At 44.5% G+C, this 19,348-nt stretch overlaps 1 protein-coding gene across 8 annotated transcripts in view; it reads left to right on the top strand.

The window, feature by feature from the left end:
* The first annotated feature begins 4,116 nt into the window (after positions 1-4,116).
* Positions 4,117-19,348, top strand: part of GOLGA3 (golgin A3) — a 49,225-nt gene continuing 33,993 nt past the window's right edge. For 4 of the 8 annotated variants that reach the window (XR_014542367.1, XR_014542368.1, XM_083589711.1 and 1 more), the window contains exons 1-6: positions 4,146-4,480; positions 9,848-10,198; positions 11,282-11,554; positions 13,876-13,988; positions 15,795-16,465; positions 18,782-18,893. Coding sequence is in view for 4 of the 8 variants with exons in the window: in XM_083589711.1 (XP_083445837.1) it covers positions 10,078-10,198; positions 11,282-11,554; positions 13,876-13,988; positions 15,795-16,465; positions 18,782-18,893 (1,290 nt within the window). In the remaining 4 variants the exon portion in view is untranslated. Of the gene's footprint in view, positions 4,481-9,847; positions 10,199-11,281; positions 11,555-13,875; positions 13,989-15,794; positions 16,466-18,781; positions 18,894-19,348 lie in introns of all 8 variants that reach the window. The other 4 variants (XR_014542366.1, XM_083589712.1, XR_014542369.1 and 1 more) reach the window with 2 other exon arrangements.

Below are 19,348 nucleotides of genomic sequence, written 5' to 3'. Positions count from 1 at the left end.
GAGTAGATCTTGATGGATCATGAAGATTTCATTAGAAATTGAGAGGAAGGGCATGGCCTCTGCTATGTAAGTGACCCAAAGCATTCTAAATGAATGCTACTGTATTCCTTTCTCTCCTGCTTATATCCAGCCCCCATCCTTTTTTTGCAAAAATGACCAAGGCAATCCAAACATCTCTTAACCTGGGAGTAAGCCCCAAAAGGACTTCTGAGTAGATATGGTTAGGACTGCACTGTACTACATTTATTGAGGCATAAGCCCATTTCAATAGATGCATGACAATTTTTTTGAGAGACGATGCTCTCTACTGGCCACATTTTGTAACACAAGGGACATGAATTTGAGATACAGATAGGTAGCCGTGTTGGTCTGCCATAGTCAAAACAAAAAAATTTTTTTTCTTCCAGTAGCACCTTAAAGACCAACTAAGTTAGTTCTTGGTATGAGCTTTCGTGTATCTGAAGAAGTGTGCATGCACACGAAAGCTCATACCAAGAACTAACTTAGTTGGTCTTTAAGGTGCTACTGGAAGAATTTTTTTTGTTATGAATTTTTTTTGTTATGAATTTGAGAGTTCAGGAAAAGTTGGCTGTAAGCACAAGTCAGGGCTGGTTCTGCCATGAGGTGGATTGCCTCAAGCGGCAAATTAAAAGGCAACAAATTATTAGTTGTTAAGATGACAATTTCACTACCCTATTTGGGGAGGCTGTGGATTTATTGTTGCAGAACCAAAAGGTCATAGGTCATCTTAAAACATAAATTCTAGCTCTTTCATATATTCCACCCATGGTATATACACATGGTATTTTCCACTTGACTCATTTGATGACTGCCAGTGAACATTGCCTGGTTTCTGTGGTCCTTGTAACTATTAATCAAGCACTTGGTTGCTCCATGCTGTAAAAAGGAGATGGGGTGAATCAATTTAACAAAAAACAGCAACCCAAAACTCAGCCTAAACAACAACAACAAAAGGAGCCAAGTCCAAGGTGCTGAAGACCAACTTATTTGAAAAACGCTCCACTAAAGGTCATAATGAGTTTCAAGTGCAATTGTTCTTCATCACAGGCAAGAATAAAGTGTTCTCTAATTTTCAATATATAAATTCAATAAATAATAATAAATGTAAGAATTTTAAGGTCATATATATAAAAAATAAATGTTCATAACTGTATATATAAACCACGTCTGAAACCCCACAGAAAAGGTCCTGAACAAATTGACCTCAAATATTTCTCTGCAAGGTCAAAGTGGGAAACCTCCCCATTGTCTCTTTCCTCACAAATCCTGTCTTAAGGGCACATTCAAGATATGAACAGGGTGTGAGCCTGTGACCTAGATTCAGGAATTAGTTATCATAACAAAAGAGTGGCCAGGATGCGATTTAATCCAATCAGCTAACCTGCCAGACAGGAAGAAACACACCCAGATTTCTGCTCCTTCTCTTATGTATTAAGGGGGTGGTCTGGGCTACACCCCTTCTGTGATGTATTCTGTGATGTATTTATGATGCTTCTGGGGGTGATCTTGTTCTCCAGGGCGGGCAATTTCAAATGTTTATATAGGGGCTTGTGCGCCTGTGCTAAGAAGTCTCCTCCCCGCCGCCCTGTGTGTGTGGGGGGAGCACCCTGTTGCAACAGCTTTAATAAAGATCAGGCTTACTAGCTGCCTTGCTTCTCAATATTCTCTGGTTGGCCTTTTATTTTCTCCTACCAATAGAGAACCTAAAAAGAGGACTCTGTATGGGTTCTTGGGTACCCCATAAGGGGAAAAGAGCAGTTTTTTCCTTATAAGAAATAATAAACATGCTCATATCAAAACAAGATTCTGAAAATAAGACAATATTGCTTCTGATGGTAAAAGGTAAATATAAAGGACCCTTGGATGGTTAAGTCCAGTCAAATTCGACTATGGGGTGCAGCGCTCATCTTTGCTTTCAGGCAGAGGGAGCTGGCATTTGTTGACAATACAGTGGTACCTCGGGTTAAGAACTTAATTTGTTCCAGAGGTTTGTTCTTAACCTGAAACTGTTCTTAACCTGAGGTACCACTTTAGTTAATGGGGCCTTCCGCTGCTGCTGTCAAACCGCCGCCGCGCAATTTCTGCTCTCATCATGAAGCAAAGTTCTTAACCCGAGGTACTATTTCTGGGTTAGCAGAGTCTGTAACCTGAAGCATCTGTACCTGAGGTACCACTGTATTGCCTTTGATGGACAGCAGCTACTCAAAATGGGTCAGGCACCACAACACATTTGCTAGAGTGTTTTTCAAAGAAAATCAATGTTCAGCACTTTGGGGTTCACCTTTCCTTTCTTTTTCTTTTTCTGTTTCGTGTTGCCCAGCCAATGTAAAAGAAAGTAGGAACATGTAAATCTAGTAAGTCTACAGGAGTTGTAAACTTTGAATTGAAGCAAAATGATTGTATTTGCTTTTGTTATGCCCAAACCTGTGAGTTGTTTTAGACTTCCATTAGGGGTTAGTTTTGTTTTTGCCTCTGAAATGCATCTCTGGCTTGAAGCAGTCTTCTAACTTGAAGAAAGGTAAGGTCCTCTGGAAAATAGGGGTGGGGTTTGTAGCCTCCCCCTGCTCCTGGACATCTCACTTCAACTATTTCCATTCCTACAGCAGGAAATATAAAATCAAAACTGCTTTTAAATCGTGAGTCATAGGAAAAGAGGAAGCTGCCTTATACTCAAGTCAGATTACTGGTTCATCTACCTCAGAAGCAGCTCTCCAGTATTTCAGAAACATAAAAATACAAAATGAGAACACAAAATACAGTCATACCTCGGGTTAAGAACTTAAATTCATTCTGGAGATGTTCTTAACCTGAAACTGTTCTTAATCTGAGGTACCACTTTAGCTAATGGGGCCTGTAACCAGAAGCATCTGTAACCTGAAGCATCTGTAACCCGAGGTACCACTGTACATAATTAAAGAAGAACAAAAACTCCAATAGGGATCTTCTACATACTGTGATAGCCTGGGGGGACCCCCTAAACTCTAGAAATTAATAAATGATAGGATTTTGATTATTTGAGGTGTGAAGGGAGAAATATAAACTGCAGAGGAATTCCTGGGCTTGGAAGCTTGCCAGGGTAACTGGGTGTGAGGTGTCAGGAAAATAAAGTTTTGAGCAGGGGTTGCTAGGAGTAAGAAGGTCTGGGATCCATCTTTAGGCAGGCTAGCTGAAGGCTGAGGACGATATGGTTGGACAGTGTTCTCGAAGCCACAAACCTGAGTCTGACCAAACTGCGGGAGGCAGTGGAAGACAGGAGTGCCTGGCGTGCTCTGGTCCATGGGGTCACGAAGAGTCGGACACGACTCAACAACAACAACAACAAGCTGAAGGCTGGCTGGGAGAGATGCCTTGGACTCTGGGGCTGCATATTCCTTACTCCACAAAGAATAATGGGAACTGTAGTTTACCCCTCACAGAGCTTCAATTCTCAGCACCCTCAATGAACCAGTACTCAAAACTGGAACATTTGCAGCTATCACAGTGGAAACAGAAAACGCAGACACTGGTAGTCTCTGAAGAACTAAAGACAAGGCATTAGCTGGAAAACGATAAGAGGATAACTTTATGACAGGACATCATTTTCTATTGCACACACAACGGATCCACAGTGGCACCCAGCCACCTCACTTGCACCTGACAACTTTGGGACAATGTTTTCCTATAAGGACCCTGTGTTTGGAGGGTATGGAGTGGGAAGTGCATAATGTTGGATGGGGAGGGGGGATAGTCATTATTTAGAAAAATCAATAAAATATATTTAAAAACAACAACACAAAGCAATGCATGACCACTGAATAGGGGAGGCCAGGCGCTCCGGCACATTTAAACAGCTGCATAGAAAAGCGAATTGCTGCCCTTCCAACCGCACCTTCTGAAATTCCCTTTTGTACACCACTACTAAAAGCCCAGTCCTCTTATGCATCTGGCTCCCTAAACACTGAACCGCTCCTATTCTGCGATTCCCCCACCCGTGCCAAAAAAACAAAGCAAAACAAACAAACAAAAGTTTTAGACCAGTTATTTGGCACCAGGCAGAAAGTCAAACGTCACAAAACCACCCAGAGCAACTTCCCTCCCGGCAGGTCCGACCACATAAACCGTCCGCCGCCGTGTGCGTAGCGGTGGCGGGGAAACACCGATTCCCTTTCCTGGTTCCGCCCCACCCTTGTTTTGACTCCTAACCTTCCCCTCCTTCCCACCCCCACCCCCGTCTTTTCCTCCGAGCTTTGGCGCACTGTGACGGGGGCGGGATCCGGGAGGCGCTTTTTTGCCGGCGGAAGGGGAGATAATCACACACCTAGCCCCGCGCCGACGGTTCTCGGCCCAACAAGCCGGGCGGTTGTTTCCGGGGGGACGGGAAAAAACGTCGCGCCGCTTTGGCTGGGCTGGAGATGCTGTAGCAGCGCCACGTCTCGGGCAGGAGGGAGGGAGAGAAAACATGGGAGTCCAGCTCGGGCAGGTCAGTGGGGAGGGGATGGGGCCTGGCTCGGGGTGGGTGGTGGGAGGGGGGATTGGCTTGACCCCCGCCCCTCCACAGCAGCTGGGTGTCTTGGGGCTGGTGGGTGCTGCCAGGGGGGAAGACAGTGGTGGCTGGAGGTGGGAGGCAGATGCTTGTTTTGAGGAGGAGGAGGAGGGTGGAGGAGATCAGCTGAGCTGGAGAGGGAGGGGAGCCTCTGTGTCTTTCTCTGTGTGTCTGTTTGTGAGAGAGGGAACATATTAGTGCATATAATGTATTTTGGGAAATATTCGGAATGGTCTCTGGTACTGTGTTTAGAATTCTAGGGCAGACCAATCCTATTTTTGTGTGTGTGTCTATGTGTATTACATATGAAGGAGAACAAAAATTTTTTTTTCCTTCCAGTAGCACCTTAAAGACCAACTAAGTTAGTTCTTGGTATGAGCTTTCGTGTGCATGCACACTTCTTTTTTTATTTTTTTGTTTTGACTATGGCAGACCAACACGGCTACCTATCTGTAATATGAAGGAGAGGATGCAATAGTGGATGTTGTGGATTTTAAGGAAACAATCGAATGCTCAGTGGCATAAATATGTTTAAAGATCTAATATATTGATTCCCAAGCTTATGCATGCTTAGTCAGAAGTAAGCCCTACTTAATTCAGTGAGACTTAACCCTCAGGAAGGTAGGCATAGGATTGCAGCGTAAGAACTATGTATCCTGGAATGATGATAATAATAATAATAATAATAATAATAATAATAATAATGTGCTTTGAAGTTCTTCTTAGATCTCTGCACAAAAACAATCTAATGTAGTGTGTGTTCTGTGTGTAAGAGAGAGGCATCCAGCTGGCTAAAAGGAAGAGGATGGAGACTTGAGCAATGGAGATGTATTTATGCCCTTATATGTGATTTTTCCTGCCTTCTGAAAAGGAGTTCAGGGCACTGTGCATGGCCCCTCCCTTTTTTTATATGTATTGCAACTCTGAGAGGTCGAAACTGAGTGACAGGCCCAAGGTTGCTCCATGAGAAGATTTTGGCCGAGTTCTGCGCCTGGCTGGAACGAATTATTAACTTTTAGGATGGAAAGGAACTTGGTGTTTGGAAGTCTGAGTGTATCGGAGCTGAATGTATGTTGTTGGTTTTTCATTCCATTTCTGCCTCAAGTTTCTTCATTCATGAACCCTGAGGCAATGTTCATCAGGGTTCTTGGGCAATTCAGGAAAAATGATCTTTTCCCAACAGATCCAAACCTGTTGAGGTTCAGACCATAGCCTTAGGTCTGAGTGAATTTTTGGGAGTCAGCAGCTGAGTAAAATGCTAAATTTAGATCACCCTAGAGCACCAGAAAACATTTTGATGCAAGTTACTCTATGAAAATTACTCTAAATTTCCTGAAAACCTACTTTACTGGTTTAATGATACAAAGCCTGTGTTTTTCTGTTTTGTTCAGTACCCTCACCTCAATTGTATGTGTGTAGGCAACAGTAACTGCTTTAGTCCCAGAGACTTAAAATATTTATAAATGGCAGTGATCTTTTAATTCTTGGTGAAAAGTATGAGTATGCAAGGCTTTTGATCACACAAACCATAACTAAACAACAAAGCCATATAATAGTGCTCTATTATTTTCAACAGGGATTGCTATTTTTGGTGCATGATCTATCTTCTCATTCAATCTGATCTCTCTAAAACAGAGTTGGAGAACATGTGGTCCGCCAACTGTTGTTCCCATTGGCCTCAGCCAGCATGGCCAGTGTTCAGGGATGCTGGGAATTGTAGTCCAACAACAGCGGGAGGGCCACAGGTTCTTCGGTATCCCAGAGGTTCCTTAGAGGACTAGTTGATGAGGAAAGGCTCCCTTTAAAGTAGGATGCTTAAACTCTGCTGGTCTAAAGGTTGCATTTGATTTCCATGGTTCTTCTTTCCTCTCCAATGCAACTTTTGCTATCATGTCTCTCTTTTCAATCTGACCATCCTTGCACGGCAGTGAACCCTCCTCACAGCCCACTCTTGTCCTAATTCATTCGTCTGCAATATGATATGAGTGTTGGTTGCTCTGCCAGATGTATAAGACTTCAATAAACAAGTGCTTAGTCCTGTAAGTGAAACTGTCTGGGCACGGAAGGATAAAATAGTCTAGCTGTCAGTGGGAATGGTGAAAATAAAAGGCAACTGGTGGTACAAATTGCAAATGAAAATAGTTTATGCCTATTGCAAGGGGCAGCCTTATTATTGCTCTGATCCAGCTAGTGCCGTCAGTGTACAGATATATGTTTCATGCACAGTAACCTCATAATTCTTGTGTGGGTGGGTTACTTGGGACTTGCACCTGTCTGGTGCTTTGTTTCTTACATCTTCATTTCACCATCTACACTCCAGATACAGCTCTGTGCTGCCGTTTCCAATCTGGTTGTTTAGTGCAGTCCTATGATAGCTGCACATTTGACACTCTGGTTGTGCTTTAAAGAGCTACTGGAGGCACCTTATGTTGGCTGCTTTTGTACCTTGTTTGTTCATTCTTGGTATGCGTTTAGTTTTAGGTGCTTCATATATGTTACCATGTAAACCTCACAATAACCTTGTAATGCAAGTAACTATTATTTCCTTATTGCATCTAAGGAACGGAGAGCAGGGAAGCTGAGTTTTTGAGGAAGTGGGTGATATCAAGCCACCTGGTCACTTAGAATGATTTTGCTTATTTCTCTAGCTGTTTCTTTACATAGAGTAATGCTGGTATGCTCTGAATACTACACGTGGGCTAAGCAAACCTTGCTTTCTAGGGAGTGCCCTTTTATCAGAAGCTTATTTGTTTAAGTATTGGGAGTGTTGTGCTACTACGCAAGCTGAGCGGTTATTGACACCTGCAAAAATCAGAGCTGGTTCTGTTTCTTCCTGGGCAACTGTAGCTCAGTGGTAGAGCCTACCTGTTTGGCAATCAGAACATCCCAAGTTTGATCCCTGGCATCTCTACTTTAAAAGGTCAGGTGGCATATAATGGGCAATATTTCACCCTGGAGAGCCACTAACAGTCAAGCTAAACCAGTGGTTCCCAAACCTTTTCCACCGTGGACCTCTTGAAGGTTGCTAATTGTCTTGGCAAACCCTTAAAATGTTTCTTCTGCCTGCTTCAGCAATTGTAATGTGCTGTGCCAGAAGCTGTACATTTTTAAATTGTATTTTTATGGCTTCTTTCATTTTCTGTATTGTATTCTTTTATATTGCATTTCGAATTCTGTATAGTACAATATAAAATACAATACCATAATAAACCATAAAACATAATAGAAGAAAAAGAGAGAGCAATAAGAATACAATTAAAAATCTGATATTTAATGCACTGTGCTCACCTTCCACAATTGCTGCTCCCACTGTTCTTCACAGACCCAGAACTGTCTGAATGAAGCTTGCCGTGGACCACCGTTTGAGATCCCCTGAGCTAGATTGAGTTTTGTGGTACTAGTTTCAGTTGATGGTGCCTAAGATTGTGGACACAACACTTGTAGCTATTTGATGTATTGTGTGTCCTCCCAGTTCTTCCCCATCATTCAGGTTAGGCAGGTGGGTCAAGCGAGTGGTGGATGCATTATTACTCCAGCCACCCTTAAAGAGGAGGTTGTGTGACAACATCTAAAGAAGCCAGAGGTCTATGATAATGATCACCCAGTCATTAATACCATTCTTGGGCTGGGATAGTCTAAGCTGTTGTGACTCATGCTTAGGAACCTTGAGGGTAACCTCACAACTGGATTCCTGTGATGTGCTCTGTGAAGAGCTACCCTTGAGATTGGCTCAGAAGCTGCAGCTAGGTTGCTCAGTGGGGCATCTGCTGCACAACCCCTCTACTGCCAATTAGCCACCGAGTCAAGTTCAAGGAGGGTGTTTGTTATTGTTGATTCTGGCTGCTGTAGTTGCTGCAACTATGTTCTATGGTTATCAGGGTTGTTTGCTTATTTTAATTATTTTTGTTTGGATTGTGCAGCACTTTGAGATTTTGGAATTGGAAAATTTGTATGTGTATGTATAAGTAGATAGAGAGATAGATATGAAATAAACAGATAAACAAATAGTCAGCCATAGGATCCCTGTCTCTGATGGACCTGCCATGCAGAATTCAGAAGAGAGGGCAGATTTCCCCTTTAAGTGCAGTGCTTTTTTTACTCTCTCCATAGGAGTGAATTCACACCAACAAGCTGATGGCCACCCACTTGGATGGCTTTAAAAGAGTAGACAAATTCATGGAGGCTAAGCCCAAGCTCTGCTTCTTTGCTTGGTATCTTTAGGATGCCTCCGAATACCAGTTAATGGGATCACCACTGGGGAGAGGTGCTGCTGAGCTTTGTTTCTGCTAGTGGGCTTCCTGTAGGCATCTTGGTGGCCACCTACCTATCTTGTGGCAGTGAATCCCATGTAAGGCATTTCCTGCCCCTTCATCTGCATGTAGTTCTGCCAAGGGTTGTGTCTGGGACATGCTAGAGTGCATCTAGGTTTTCGATGGACACAAGTGGGATCTGGAACAGAATGTCTCAGTGTGGAGTTGCAGCTAGCTAGCCATAACCTTTCCCAAGATAAAGTGTTACCCCAGTTTAAGAACAGCCCTGTTTACATACTGTTTGGTTTATGAACTCTGCAAAACCAGAAGTAGTGTCCCGGTTTGCAAACTTTACCTCGGTCTAAGAACGGAAGCCAAATGGTGAAAGGGCACCGGTGGCGGGAGGCCTCATTAGGGAAAGCACGCCTCGGTTTAAGAACGGTTTCGGTTTAAGAACGGACTTACGGAACGGATTAAGTTCGTAAACCGAAGTACCACTGTACTCTATTCCATCCCTTTCTCCATTTTCTGTTCTCCCTCCCAACACAAACACAACCTCCTCCCCTGACATGTTATGGGGCTGCTGAGTATGTCCACTCCCTCACTAGACTGTTTTGGGGTTCCCTCTTCCCTACGGTCCCCCCTCCCCAAAAAAATTTCTTCCTACTTCTGAAAACCTTTGTGTTCTGCCAAGCCAGCTATTATTTCCCTCTTGTGTATGGATGGTGCCATTTTCCCTATATGAGGTCCAAATAAAGAGAATCAGTTAACTATTGGTTTAAGTAGTGCATGTGATTGTTCCACTGTAACAGAATGGGGATTTTGTTGTTGTTGTTGTTTTACAAAAAATAAAATGCCTTTTTGTCTCTAGAGCAGGCTTCCTCAACCTCGGCCCACCAGATGTTTTGAGACTACAGTTCCCACCATCCCTGACCACTGGTCCCATTAGCTAGGGATCATGGGAGTTGTAGGCCAAAAACATCTGGAGGGCCGAGGTTGAGGAAGCCTGCTCTAGAGAGTGACACAACTTAGTAATTGCTTCCCCCCCCTTCAGGCTGCTGTAATGATCTCGTGGAAATCCTGAGCTGCCTGCTGACCGGACTTGGACTGAGTTGAGTTGCCTGCTGTAAAACTACAGATGAGAAGCTTGGTATTGTGTCCTCTTGCGCAGTCTCCTTGCTGGCAGTTCTTCTGATGGATAGAACCAGGACTCGGCAGTTCTCTTGAAAAGTGTGTTTTGTTCAGCTGGGGAAATATTTCCCCTGCATCTTAATAGCATCTGCCATGGACTCTTCGGGGATCCTGCTGGAGAAGCAAGCCAGCAACGGGGGCCCCTACAGCTCTGAGCAGCCTGTGGAGATGGAGGCCAAATTGGAGCGGCCAGCAGAAGGAGATGGCCTTCATGGTAAGCTGTTTCTGCAGATCAGATTTGTGTTGCTGCGAGGAATGTGTTTCTGAAGGTAGTGCAGTCAGGCTAAGGACATAAGGCGGGCAGTGGACAACCTGATGAATGCCATCCCACTTTGGGCCTGTCAAGAGAACACAGGTGATGTCCACTCTTTCCAGGATCTCTCCTCGTTTTGAGATTTTAGTGCAGTGGTTCCCAAAGGGCATGGCGTGCCACGCTGGTGTGACAGGAGAGGATGACAAGGGTGGCAGGAAGATTAAAGGACCATCAAAGAAAAATTCAAATGTTTCAGTGTAGTGTAGTATAGTATAGTATAGTATCCGTTTTTTAATTTCAAAATGAGAGCAAGAGCATCAATTGATAAATTTGGTGCGTTCCAAGCAAATTTTCATTCCGAAAGGGTGGCACAGAGAAAAAAGTTTGAGAACCACTGCTGTGCTTGGTGAGCTGAGAGTTGGTTTAAACCCTGGGTGAGAATCCAGAGGCTGAGGGTAGTGGTGTGTCAGAAGGAAACTGAATATATATTTAATTTTTAATGTACATTTTTTGTAGCTGTGTATTTTTGTAATATTTTGTTTAAGTTGTCCGTTGTTGCTTTAGTTTTTTGTACATCGCTGAGACATATTTTTAATATATTAAGTGATACGGAAATTAAATAACCCAATCGAATCAAATAAGGTGAGCCCTGCTGGATAGGACCAGATGGCCATCTGCGTTAAGCCCCTGTGCCTGAATTCCCCCATCCTTGTCCTAGCAGGTCTGGTTGAAGGGTCAGGAGCAGGCAATTTGACAGAGCTCTGCTTGAGGACCCAGAGAGCTGCAGCCAGTCAGGGTAGATAATACCCCTTTACAGATTTCATATAATGCTGTTGCCTGTGTTCCCAGTGCTTTTCTTCTGAACAGCCAAAGGTCCCAGGCTAGTCAAACCAGGTGAGCCTTTGCCAAGGTATTTCTTATAGCAGGGATGCTTTAAAGACCTCTCTTTAAAGGAAGGGGAAACAGACTGGAGACCCATCCTTCCACCCCTAAGTTTGTAAGGGATGTGAACCTAGTGCAACCCAATATTCTGCTCTTTTCCAGTGACTAGTGTAAATGACAGCAAAGTACCAGCTGAAGGGGAATGCCTGGTTCCAAAGAGCAGCGAGGTGCCATGTGCGAATGGACCAGCATCTCGCTACCCTGTCTCTTCTGACCCCAACGGCAGCCCACGTGAGGAAGTACCAGCTCCAGGTGTGCCCGGTTTCCATGACAACCTAAAGTCGTCTCAGGGAGCTAGTGCTGAGGGCATAGTGCTTAGGAAGGAAGCGTTGCAGTCCCTCAAACTAAGCCTTCCCATGCAAGAAACCAAATTGTGTAAGCATCTGTTTATGGCGGAGCCCCCTGTTTTTTTCTCTTGCTCCAAGAAAAAAAAAAAAAAAGCTCCCTCCCCCACTTTCCATTACTCTCCTGGCCTCTGCAGACTCTGTCTCCAAATATCACTTCAAAGAAGCTTGATCTGATGTTGTAATTTTGCTCTGTGGCAATTGGTGCTTGTGACTCTGTATTTAACACACTTACTTTACTTAACATTGTTGGGCTGAGTAAATGTTGCCATTAAAACACTGTTAAAAACAAAGGACCCTTATTGCTTTCCTTTTTTTTTCTTTTTGCATTCCAGTTAGACAAGTGCAAATTCAGAATAATTATATTGTATAAAGCCAGGCTTGTATTTTAACAGCTTGCCATGGGTGACCAGGAAATCCATGCAGGTGAATAAAAGTGCTGGCAGAGGAGAGATGAATTGCCTACTTGGTAGAAAGCTATATTTTTTCTACTAGAATCTTCTCCTTGGCCAGCATGAGAATACAGACTACATACTGTATTTTTCGCTCTATAAGACGCACCCAGACCATAAGACGCACCTAGTTTTTGGAGGAGGAAAACAAGAAAAAAAATATTCTGAATTTCAGAAGCCAGAACAACAAGAGGGATCGCTGCGCAGTGAAAGCAGTAATCCCTCTTGCTGTTCTGGCTTCTGGGATAGCTGCACTGCCTGCATTCGCTCCATAAGACGCACACACATTTCCCCTTACTTTTTAGGAGGGAAAAAGTGAGTCTTATAGAGCAAAAAATACGGTATATTAGTACGTATATATGTTTTTGCAGGCTGATAACTGTTTGTTGCACTTACTTACAAGCCTGTAACCCTGCACAACATCACCTGTTTAGATAAAAGCCCAAAACACTTGAGGTTTAGCTAGTTGTTTATCTGTGGGCATTTATATCTCACCTTTTAAAATGGTCCATAATATTAAAAGTTAATGTAATGAAACAAATATGAAACAAGCAGCATTTTAAAAAATAATAAATCAATTGGCAGAGAAGAAAAGCACATAATTAAAATACTTGGGGGTGAAACTTTTGCTAAGGTCAGACAAACCTTCCTTGTGGAGAGCTTTCTACAAGTGGGATGTCACCACTGAGAGTGATTGTAATAATCCGTTTTCAAATCTAACCGCGAGACCACAGTTCAGTCAACTTGTCCTGTGGCTGCCCAGCCCTTCCCTCATGCCAATAAAAACATGGCAATTAGGGTTCCGCAACAGGCAGTATTCTTAATCTGGAGGGAGCTGTTAACAAGTTGATTGAAGAGCTGTGGATCCTAAACTGTGCACTCTTAATATCAGTGCTTACACAAGGCATTGGGGTTTGGGGCACTTTTTTCAGCTGCACGCTCACCTGGCTAAAACCGCATGCTTTGCTTATCTGCATGAATATTGTAGTAAGTCGTGAGATAGGGGTAGTTATAATGCCCCCCCCAGATGTTACAGGACTCCCATCATCCTGACTGTTGGCCACAATGGCTGGGGCTGATGGGAATTGGAATCCAGCAACATCTGGAGGCCACCATGTTGATTAGCCCTTGAGTTACGGAAATAAGTTTGGCATCGCCCAGCTCCGTCCTTCTACACAATTCACATATAAGCGGGACTGAAGCCAGCTTTCTATGAACAACTTATATCGGGAGATGATGCATTTCAGTGGATAGCCAGTTGGAGGAGAAGCCTGGGAATCTGGATCCAAGCTTCTGCTCAGCTCACGGTGACCTGAGGTTGTCACAGTGCCTCAGTTCCTCATTTGTAAGAGGAGACTCTACTGACCAGACCCTTGTGGGGATGTAAAAATGGAGGATTCTAAATTTGCTTTGCGTCCAATTTGATTTGCTTTGTGTCCAATTTAAAGCAAGCAGAATCTTCAGATGTAACCAAATTATACATTGAGGTGGGTCTTGCTGACTAGTCAAACCCAAGAGCTGGAACTGATGTCCTTGTTCCCTTGAGCTGCATCTTCTCCATGACCAATTGTTAACAATCTCACAGTGCATCCCAAAATTTCTTTGTTTGTTGGTGTCTTTGAGGTACTGGGTCCCATTCTGGGCAGGGTACAGAATGGGTACTGTTAAGCCTTGGTAGATAGAAGCCTCATTGGATGCTCACTAAATTAACTTCATTTCCCCCAAAAAAGCATGCAACCTTTCAGTCTAGTAATTGAAATGAAAGAACTGTCACTTTTCTGCCTCTCTTGCTGTTTTTACTTTTTCCCTAATTTTTGCTAAGAAACATACATTTCTACCCAGCCTAGTAATACACACACACACACATCTAAATACATAAAACCTGTCTTTCATCCTGTAGGTTCAGCCGATTCTTCTCTCCCTTTAGAGAAGGAAGAACAAATCAGACTTCAGGCAAGAAGGCGCCTTGAAGAACAGCTCAAACAGTATCGTGTAAAAAGGCACCAGGAGAGAGTAAGAGCCTAGCAAGTGGTTTCTCTGGTGTTTATGAATTCTAATGACTTGGGAAATCCTGTAAACTGCTCCTTGGTGCTGCAAAGCATCATTTGAGGTGATGCTGTGGGGTGGACTCAGTTTGCGGAGGGGGTCACAGAATTGCAGCAGTGTGATCTACATATCTCCATTTATCCCTTTTTAAGGCCAGGAGCCTTAGCAGCTTTCACAGACAATGGGCCCCATTCAAAAGTAACAGATAGCTCATGTTCTCTTTCTATATGAACAGGCTGTGGTGAACATTGGGCTTATGCACCCATCACTCCCCTATCTTCTTCAGAAGCTCTTGCCTATGGTTTTACACAAACCACAGTTCCTTGTGACATCTAAACCTGAGGAACTGTTGTTTGTTTAAAGCCTTTGTTGGTCATTAAGCCAGGATCTGATACAGTCGTACCTTGGAAGTTGAACGCCTTGCAAGTCAAACGTTTTGGCTCTGGAATGCCGCAAACCCAGAAGTGAATGTTCCGGTTTGCGAACGTTCTTTGGAAGCTGAACGTCCAACTTGGCTTCTGTGGCTTCCAATTGCGTGCAGGAAGCTCCTGCAGCCAATCAGAAGCTGCACCATGGTTGTTGAATGTTTTGCAAGTCGAACAGACTTCCAGAATGGATTCTGTTTGGCTTCCAAGGTACGACTATACTATGGTTTGATCCTGGCTTGTTTTCACTAATTCTAGTTATAATTAACTGCAGTACCCTGAGTTTGGAAGTGCTGTGGCTAGCCCCAGCCATAACTCTGCGTTGGGTGGCAGATCACACTTCCATATCACATGGACATGCCAGTAGTATACTGAGTAGTGAGCATTCATTCACCCTCTTTATTCTCTGAGCATATACAGTGTGCATGCCCTAGAAGGTTACTTTCCACTCCCATCTATATTAAAAGCTAGCGGACAATTTGCCATTGAGGCTGATGCTTCTTTGACTTTCACTCTGGTGTGCCAATAGAGAACCTGTTGCTGGACTCCCAACCCCTGCCGTTGTTGATCATTTGCCATGCTGGCTGGGGCTGATGGGAGTTGCAGTCCAGCAACATCTCAAGGGCCACAGGCTCCCTATTTCCATTCCATACAATCACAGATAACTGAAAACAACAGTATTTGGCTCAAATCAATGACCTGGTTCCCACTAAACACTAAGCCAAACCATAGTTTAACTTGAATGGGTGGTCTCCTTGTGTGTTCGCCTGCTGCACTCAACCAAGCCATCGTTTGGTGTAGCATGTTGTTCAAACAACACACCAAGTCATGCCATGGCTCAGCTCAGCTCAGTGCAGCACAACAGCAGAGTGACTGAGGAGGAGCAGAGTGGCTGAGATTCACTCTCTCAGAGCCCACGTTTTTAGCTATGGTTTGATTTGGTGTGATGTGCAAACCAGACTGATGTCCACCCATGGATCTTTCACAAAACCGATGACCCTGACACTTGTTTGTTCAGGTAGAGCCATTTTGATGCGTTAACCGTACTGATATGGCAGGGATGTTTGCCATCCCTAAATCTGGTGGTGCGGGAAGAATAAGCTGGAACTTTAAATAGTAAATTTAAATATAAACTTGAAGTATTACATTTAAAGTTCTCGCACTGAAAGGAGGAGACTGACTTTTGCATTCGGGAACCTCAAAAAGAAACCTTGGTTGCCATTCTGTGATGATTTCCATTTATTTACATGATGGGCAGTTGATTGGTTTAAAATAAAAGACTTTGGTGATCAGAAATTGCATTCCATTTATACTACTGCTTGTCATCTTCTTTTTCTTGTCCAAGCAGTCTACAGCTAAAAGCCGTCCCTCCAGTACCCTCGATCCTGAGCTGATGTTACATCCAGAGTCTTTGCCGAGGGCCAGCACTGTGTCTATGACAAAAGAATACTCATTCTTGCGAACCAGCGTCCCGCGGGGACCAAAACTGGGAAGCCTGGGGCTTCCGACACAATCAAAAGAAAGGAAAAGTTCTAAATCTAACAGGTCAAGTAGAATCCGCTCTCTGGCAGACTATAGAACTGAAGATGCAGAAGGCCATGTTCCGCTTGATTCACCAAGTGGCTCCCTGAAGCAGAATCGAAGCAGCCTGACGTCTGTTGTGTCTGAGATCAGGCTAACCCCTGATCCAGATGACCGGCTGGAGAATTCCTCTCTGGCCGGAGATAGCATCTCTGATATTGACGGAAGTGAAGTAGGATTGAGGCTGGATGGCAACGAGAGCGACAGTTCTACGTACAGTAGTTTATCGGGAAGGGGGCCCTATGGCGCTTTGCTCAATTCCGAAAGCAGGCAGGGCACTTCGCTGACTGTAAATGGCCAGGAGGTCCCTTTGGATGCAGTTGGACAGTTTCCCTCCATCAGGGAAGTCTTGCAGGCTGCTGCTGCGACAGAGCACCATCCCGACGATCAGGAAGTCAATGGGGAAGTGAGAAGCAGGAGGGACAGCATTTCCAGTAGGTAAGTGCATTGCAGTGGCTTTCAAATATTTGAACCTCCAGGGAATATTTTCCTGCCTTGACTTGTCTGCGAAGGAATACCATTTGTCTCTGCTGTGAAAGGTGCTGCGGCGTCTTCTGCAGTGTGCAGTCAGCTTGTGAAGAGCATTAGCTTGGACTGTTATATGAAGGCGCTCTGTGCTGCCTTGGTTGGCAAGTCCATCAAGCTCAGTGCTGTCCACTCCAGGGATGGGGAGCTTGTTGCCCTCCAAATGTTGTTGGACTACAGCTTCCATCACACTTGACCACTGGCCATGCTGGTTGGGGCTGACGGAAGTTGGAGTCCAGCAACATCTGGACGGGCTCTGATCTCCTCATCCCTGGCCTACCTTGACTCACAGCAGTTCTCAAGAAGTGTCCTGATAGTTGCGACCAAAAGGCCCCTCTAGTCCCCACAGCAGCCAGCCAGGTGCCTCCTGGGGAGCCCACAAGCTGGGCATGAGCACAGCTATCGTTCCCCAGAGACTGGTATTCAGAGGCATATGCTGCCTTTGATTCCTGGAGGCAGCGTTGAGCCATCATGGCTAGTAGGCAGCAGCTTGGGTGGGAGACTCCCTGGGAAGGTAGGAAGCAGCCTTATACCAAGTCAGACCATTGGCCCTCGTTCATCCTGCATTGTCTGCTTTGACCAGCAGCATCTCTCCAGGGTTTCAGGCAGGAGCTTTTCCCTGCCCTACCTGGGACACCAGGAGTTGAACCTGCGACCTTCATCGTGCAAGGTGTTAACACTCTGCTACTGAGCTTGCAGTTCTTCCCAAAGCTACAGCTCATGTACGCTGCCTTGAGATCCATCATGAAACAAAGGTGGGATATGCATGGAGTAAGTGTAGTTGCAATGCATTGGGGAAGGGCCATAGCTTAGTGGTAGAATGACTGCTTTGCCATGCGGAAGGTCGCCAGTTCAATCCCCAGCATCTCCAGGTAGGAGAGCCTCCTTTTCTGAAACTTGGGAGAGCTGCTGCCAATCAGTGTAGATAAGCCAGAATGACCAATGATGTGACTCAGTATGTAGCTACTCTGAGTGCCTTTTTGCCTAAAGGGCTGGCTATAAATGCCTTAAGTAATAAGTGAACAATATGCACCCAGACCACCCCTGTGGGTTGACCACTTTCCGTGTCAGGTGGTTGACTGAATCGCATTCAGCATTTTGTCATAGAAGAGGACCTTCAGCGTGTCCCCCTGTTTATGAACCTTACAGCATCCTTCTCACACAACCCATTAAGTATTTAATCCATGCACAGATCTTTCCAGCTTTTAGCACTTAACGAGACGCAAGGGTTCCTGCCCTAGATGCACTTATCCACTTTAGCCCTTTTAAGAATGGGATTACTTGTTGGTTCTCAGAAGCTTACTCACCCATGATACTATAATGAGTTTCTCAGTGCCCATCTCTTTAGGACAAGTATAGAATTAGCAATTGGTCAATATCGCAGTGCCGATTGTGGTTGCTGCTCTTTCCCTTCCATCTTTCTTATAAATTGATGGCCAGTTTTTAGGTATCCTTTTGGCTTGAAAGTTATTTGAATGAAATAAAAATATTAAACACCCCATAGTTTTTTTTAAAGTGTCCATTTGCAGGGCTCAGAAAATCTATTCTCCATCATGCTCAAGAGGGACTAAATTTTCTGAGCAAGTGTAGGTTGGCTGTAAAGAGTTCCCAAGGGCATTTAGCAATGGCCCACATTGCATCGTTGTCATCATCCTGTGCCATCATCCCGCTTCAGTCTCATGATACAGTGTCACTTCGATGTTTTCAAATGGCAGCCGCGCTCATGGAGTGTGGTGGCGGCAGCAGCAGTGGCATGTCAGCAAGGAGGGTTGGAATACAATCAGATTGCCTTAGTATCTCATCTGGGGCTATGGAGAATCTATTGGGAAACAAGGCCCATCCTGTCAGCTCTGCTGAAAAACCAGCTCCATCATGTTGCTCCTGCCTTTGTACTCTTTCCATCCTGGTGGTATTTCAGTAAGGGGCTATCGTTTAATTTAAGAATTGGTCCCTGCTTTTGCTTTTTCTCTCCTCTCCCGTCCTCTTTTTCCTTTTGTGTCAAATCTTTTCGATTGTAAGACAGTGGGCAGGGGCTGTCTTGTTTTAATTCATTGTATGTAAGCCACTCTGGGAGCCTTTTTTTTTTTTTTTTTTGAAAGAACAGCCAGGTACAAATGCTCCAAATAAGAAAATAACAGGGACGATATCATGAGCTGCGAAATAGCCATGTGTATCACTGGCACAACGTGTACATTGATAAAGTGTGCGCACGCTTTTGTCTCTCCCCAGTATATCGATGGAGAGTTCTATCGCAGGCACGCATGACGAAATGTTGCAGGTCCTCAAAGAGAAGATGCGTCTTGAAGGGCAGCTTGAGGCGCTGTCATTGGAAGCCAATGAGGTACAAATGACGTCACCCCTTCTGTACAGGATGTTACTGAGGCTACTTAAAGCAGGAATGGGCACCCTTCATATGAAACTGCTGGGAGAGGATATCCAGAGCTTTGGGGTTCGGTGCCACCAATATGCTGATGACACCAATCTGTCTCTTTTTCATCTAAATGTGAGCTATTTCAGGGCTTAAATCAGTGTCTGGTGTCAGTAACAGGCTGGCTGAGGGTGAACAAATTGAAGTTTAAGCGAGAAAGAGATGCTCCTGGTTGGTGGAAAGGCAGATCAGAGAATTGGGATTTAACCTGTGCTGGTTGGGGTGACATTCCTCTGACAACTCAGGTTCGCAGCTTGGATGTACTCCTAGATTCAACCCTGAGTGTAGATGCCCAGGTTTTGGCAGCGGCTGGGAGTATGCTTGCATATTTAAAACCAATGCACAATATGCACCCGTTCCTGGAGATG

This window comes from Podarcis filfolensis (assembly GCF_964270895.1).
Source record: "Podarcis filfolensis genome assembly, chromosome: 16".
NCBI classification, from domain to species: Eukaryota; Metazoa; Chordata; class Lepidosauria; order Squamata; family Lacertidae; genus Podarcis; species Podarcis filfolensis.
This window is presented reverse-complemented; position numbering and strand designations above follow the sequence as displayed.